This window comes from Atta cephalotes, assembly GCF_000143395.1.
Source record: "Atta cephalotes unplaced genomic scaffold scaffold00030, whole genome shotgun sequence".
NCBI lineage: Eukaryota > Metazoa > Arthropoda > Insecta > Hymenoptera > Formicidae > Atta > Atta cephalotes.
The window spans coordinates 1585947-1591732 of NW_012130094.1; the positions used below are offsets into that span (position 1 = coordinate 1585947).

A 5786-nucleotide genomic window follows, 5' to 3' on the forward strand; every position below is an offset into this window, starting at 1 on the left:
GTGTGTGTGTGTGTGTGTGTGTGTGTGTGTGTGTGTGTGTGTGTGTGTGTGTGTGTGTGTGTGTGGGGCTTATTAGTTTGCTATTTACAGATACCTCAAATGTATATCTGTAAACAGATTTATCCTTTACAAATATGCGGATAGAAAATCTTGTATTTTAACTCCGAAGAAAATATGATTCAGATATTTCTTAATTAATTTAGATATTTCTTTGAATGTCGATACATTACGAATATTTAATTTTTTAACTTGATTTTTCTAATCAATTCTCTTTATTTTATTCATACAGAGGGATGACACAAGTCTACTGGCTCAGTTCTTTTATGCCGATGAGTCTTTGAACGCAGTTGCCTGCGAATTGGACTCCTTCGATGGTCGACAAGAGCCGGAGAGATGCACGACGCTGATGAACCAGTTGCGACACTGTCAAGATAAGGTCCTGACAATCTGTAATCAAATAATGGACGATTTGATCCCCGAGAGCCGCGCCAATCGGGACTTTCGGGTGAAATTCCCTGATGACGTGATGCAGGAAAATTTGGCCGGACAGCTCTGGTTCGGCGCGGAATGTCTGGCGGCCGGTTCTTCGATCATGAACCGGGAGGCCGAGAGTTCGGCCATGAGGCCGTTAGCGAAAGCTCTCACTAAGTCACTGGAGATTGTCAGAAACTTATTGAGAGAGCATGCCCTCAAGGGTCATATGAATTTGAAGGTATTAGACATATCAGTAAAATTCATTCGAAATACGAATTGTCATTGCAATTTTAATATTCTTATACAGTGCGAAATAAATGAAAGATATTCTCTAAAAGCTAAACTTTGGAAAGAAGATAATTGTTATTTTTCAATTCTTTTATCTATTAGTTTTCTATAAATTTACGATTTGACGAGTAATCAGGCGCATTAATAGTATTAATTTTTCTAGGCGCAAAATCCTCTCGAACCATCGCTGGAGAAGCTCATCGAGTCGTTAAAGATCTTTGATCGACTGTTTGCCGATTTTGAACTATGTTATGTTGGCGCTATGGTACCAGTGAAGTCGACAAAGGAATACGAGCAACAGGAACTCGTATGCGTATTATTTTCAGAGACTTTGCAACGAGCGCTTGAACGCGGATTATTGGACCAAGCGGATGTAGATAACTATGAGCCAGCTTTAATGTTCACTATTCCTCGCCTGGCTATTGTCTCAGGACTTCTGGCACCCCCTGGGGGACCGTTGTGCCTCAATTCGCCTGACACCATAAGCGAGATGTTTAGGCCATTTAGAGTAAGGAATTGACATTTATTGCTGATTGTAATCTCTCTCGAATTTGTTTAAAATCCTGTATGTATAATATGCACATAGGAAGGTGAACTCTTAGTTTTTTCAATAACAATGATCAATATTCATTTATTTTTACATTTAGTATATAAATATCACCTTTTTATTTGATACTACAAGTATAACAATTTTCAGACTCTTCTTCTCAAGATAAGGGAACTATTATGGACGTTAAATAATCGGGAATTATATATGCTGGAGAAGTTACTATGTTCGAACGAGGAGCCGTCAGGTTCGATCACACAGTCGACAAAATCGACATGTCAGGACATACCGGACTTGGAAGAATACGTTCATAATTTTTATACTGGTTATCCGAACTGCAAAGAATTTATCGTTGATTTTTACACCGTGACGAAAAATACTGGCAACAACATGGACGAGATAGCGAGTGATGCAGTTCAATCGTTGGACGAAAGTAGAGGCGATCAGTTATCGGGCAAAAAGCGTGAACAAAATAGAAGTGGACGTAAAAAGAAAAAAAAGTAGAAATCGAGCAGGAAGATTTAAATATATCCTCAGATGGGTGTGATAGTAACGTAATATGTGAAAGCGCCGAAAAGATGCAACAAAGTAATGAGGAAAGTGTTGGTGAGCAAATGCAATACGAATGGGAACTATCTGATGCTTCACATTATATTGAACAAATTCTTCATGACTGTGATTTAATTTCTAATGATGGGAATGATGTTAGTGAATCCACTTTGATAGTACAGAATGACATTATGATATTAGATGATGTAGCAGGAACCAGTACTTCAAATACCATCAAGGATATTCGGGAAGAAGAAAGTTTTATTACTCCCGACTTGACTAAAATATTCGAGGAATGCTCAGACAACATAGAAATTCCACAGACGCAATATTTGCTTAATCAAGTTACTCGCGAAAATATCATAGACACTGAGGCCGCGCACATATCCGAGAATACTTTCCCCGAGCAAGACTCTAAGAGACTTATATCAGAAGCGAATAAAACGCTCTCAAATCTTCTATTGGACTCTAATGAATGCTCAAATGAGATTTCGGAACAAACAGATTCTGGCATATGTACGGTAATATCATCCGAGAACACCAGTTTGTACGACAAGAGTCCAGAAGAAAAAAAGACTTTTGCTAACGAGATTCAGCAGGAGGATTGTGATGTATCGGACGAGGAAGATACGCAGGAGAATACTAGTTATTCTTGCTCCAATATGAATTCACCAAAGAAACAGAATCCTGCTATTTCGGAGAACTCGTGTGTCTGCGGTACGAAAAGCACTAACAAAACGCCTACTTTGGATCATTCGATTAATTTATCTGGTTTGCATTCAAACGGAGACAGGGAATCTGTCGGCAAAAACATTCCACGAATATCGTCGAACTTCAATGGCACTAACGAAGAATTTATTGGCGTTGCATATGGTAACGGTCAATTGACTCTCTGTGATTCCAATCAATCCACCTTTCAGATAAATTATTCTGAAAATTGGGAAAATCTCAATTTGAATATAGACTCGTCGAGTTCCAGAAAGGAATTCTGGGGTGATTTAAAATGTGAGAATTGCCCATCCACCTCTCGAAGTATTGAGAAAATCGACAGTAAAATTGAAAGGTACACGCAGGATAAGACGAGAAGAACGAGAGACGAAAAGCAACGGCGGCGACACCAGCATAAATTGGAGCGAAACACGCACAAAGCTCACAGTAGATCGGGAGAGAAGAGACATAATCTGCAGATTACGCGAGCGGCCACAAGTACCGAAAGCTCCAGATCGAATTCCACGGATCGATGTTTGAATGCTAGATTAACCAACTTCGGCGCTAGTTTGCATCTTCAAAGTACTAGACAGATGCCAAATTTTAGCAGTCGCAGTCCTCACATAAGCCCGCGACTTCAACACTTCGAGTCGCGCGGACAATGCTGCTGCAATCTCGGTACGCATTGCATGAACAGACATTCATCGCCACAGAGCAGAAAGTTGTTGGATCACAGAAGATCCAAATCCGAGCAAATCGCTAGAATAAAGAAAAGGGAAGCTGAGAAAAAGGAAAGATATGAACGAGATAAATATGCGCGCTTAGAACATAACAAAAGAAAATCTGGAAGCGGAAGTAATCTAATGAATGACGGATTGGGCCCAAGGACAGACAAAAGCGGCTTGGTGTCAGAGATTTCAACTACTCCGCAGAGTATAATTTGTCACGAATATCAAGGTACAAAAGATAATAACACGCATAGATCTGCGCGTGCGATGAGATTAGTCAATGCATCAACAGTATCCGGCGTATCGTGTTTAAATTCCCATCAATCTTTGAACTATAAACCTGATGTAGCATCAAGTTCCAGTTGTTCAAGCTGCTGCGATTCTAGTTCGGAAACCAGCGAGTTTCATAGTGACTGTCAGGACGATGAAGAGATTGCATTGGCGATGCAAGCCGCCGAGATCGCAAATAGAAATCAAATAAGAGCCAAATTTCGGTAAGAGGATATTGTTACTTTATGTCGTTATGTAAATGATAGCATAATTATGCGTTGAGTCAGTCTATTGGCATCTTTAAAAGATATTAATATTTGTTATATATATTAGGTATGGGAAAAAGTTCGTTTTTCCTGTTAGATGGCATTAAAAAAACGCCACGAACTTTTTCCATACCTAATATTAACCATACCTAATATTAAAACTTAAAATAATTTACCAATCTTGATAATTGATTACCTTACAAACATTTAATATTCAGTCTTTATATCTTTTGAATATATTTTTTGAATATATTTTTGCTTTATTTATAAGCTTTGTATTTATATATTTCTATTTTTTATCTTTTTTTCTTTATTAATGCATTCTTTTAAAATGTTTTAATATAAGCTATATTTATATAACTCTTCCAAAATAAAATAAAATACTATTACTATTACTATTATTATTACATTTTCAGATCCTCGGAAGATCTTGTCCATCGTCTTTTCGTTTGCATAGCAGGTGTGGCAGACCAATTACAAACAAATTTCGCATCGGATTTGCGGAACATTTTAAAGTGTGTTTTTCTCATGAATAGCAGTCAAGCAATAGAAGACACTGAAGAATCAAAGGAACAAAATGTATCTTCCACAGCAAATGCATCAATAGATATGACGGAAACAGAGAGTATTCATGAGCGGCAAGAGTCGTTACCAGAATACGAAGATGAAGAAACTACTTTGATACACGATCGAAGTATGAATTTGTTGACATTTTCATTCATGAATTTTATTTAACAAATATATATTTACCCATTATTAGTATCTGAACATAAAAATTGATCTTTGTGAATGATCTGTATGAATTTTAAACATTGAAATTTTATTAAATATTTAACTTGAAATTTTAGTCTGAAAAATATAAATCTAAATCATAAATAATATAATAAAATATAAATATAAATAATAATATAAATAATAATAATATAAATAATAATATAAATAATAATATAAATAATAAATTTGTAAAAAATAAAATATCATTGTAAGATAATTTTTACAGATAAGAATACAAATAATTTAGTTTCAATTTGATATGACATGTAATTTTTTCTAAATAAAAATTAATCTTATGGACAGAATATTCAATAACTTAAAGTTTTTCCCAAGAAATAAACATTTAGATATTATTTGATATACAGTTAAATATAAAAAAGTTATATTACATATAATCATGTCACTTTTTTATTTCTATAGCTTCTCCTGTCACTGAGAGAGGGGAGGAATGTGTCGAAAGAGCGCCTGCCTGGGTACCGGACAATGATGCACCAAGATGTATGGCCTGTCAAGCGGGATTCACAGTTGTGCGACGTAGACACCATTGCCGAAATTGTGGTAAAGTGTTCTGTGGTCGTTGCAGCAGTAACAACGTTCCACTGCCTCATTTCGGGCATACAAAACCTGTGAGGGTATGCAACAGGTGTTTCCTGTATCAAGTGACGCCTTTTACAGTCTCTCAAGTCTCGCCCACCAGATGAATATTTCTGAAATGATGCTTGTAAATCCAATTATTTTAATTCCTTATGCGACACTTCTTTTTTAATATACAATACACTCGTGCAGATTTGGCAAGCGTAATTTTTGTGATAAAATAAGTAAATATTCCTGTATTCTATAAAAACAAATTTTAAATCTCGTAGAAAACATGTAATTATGTGATACAATCTCCGGTGTTAAAAAGTTTAGTTTAATGAATTAAACTGCTTCGTTAATCGAAACACAATTACACTGCTTCGTTAATCGAAACGTTACTCAAATTAGGAAATTGAAATAAATTTTTGAACTACTCGAGTATTTATATACTCATCTTTTCCTTTTTTATTTCTTTGATGATATAAAAGTACATTGAATATATATTGAAAAATCTAGTGACATATTGATTTATCCAATTCTATATAATTTGTAAAATTTGTAAAAAGAGAAATTACAAGAGAGAGTGTTTATATAATAACGAATAGA

General features: G+C 35.6%; 1 protein-coding gene across 1 annotated transcript; it reads left to right on the forward strand.

The window, feature by feature from the left end:
- The first annotated feature begins 134 nt into the window (after positions 1-134).
- LOC105620912 (lateral signaling target protein 2 homolog) lies at positions 135-5305 on the forward strand. Its single transcript, XM_012202390.1, is given in 7 exon segments — positions 135-152; positions 290-727; positions 926-1270; positions 1460-1808; positions 1811-3788; positions 4247-4524; positions 5025-5305. Coding segments are annotated over 7 exon segments (3687 nt in total).
- Positions 5306-5786: the final 481 nt, after the last annotated feature.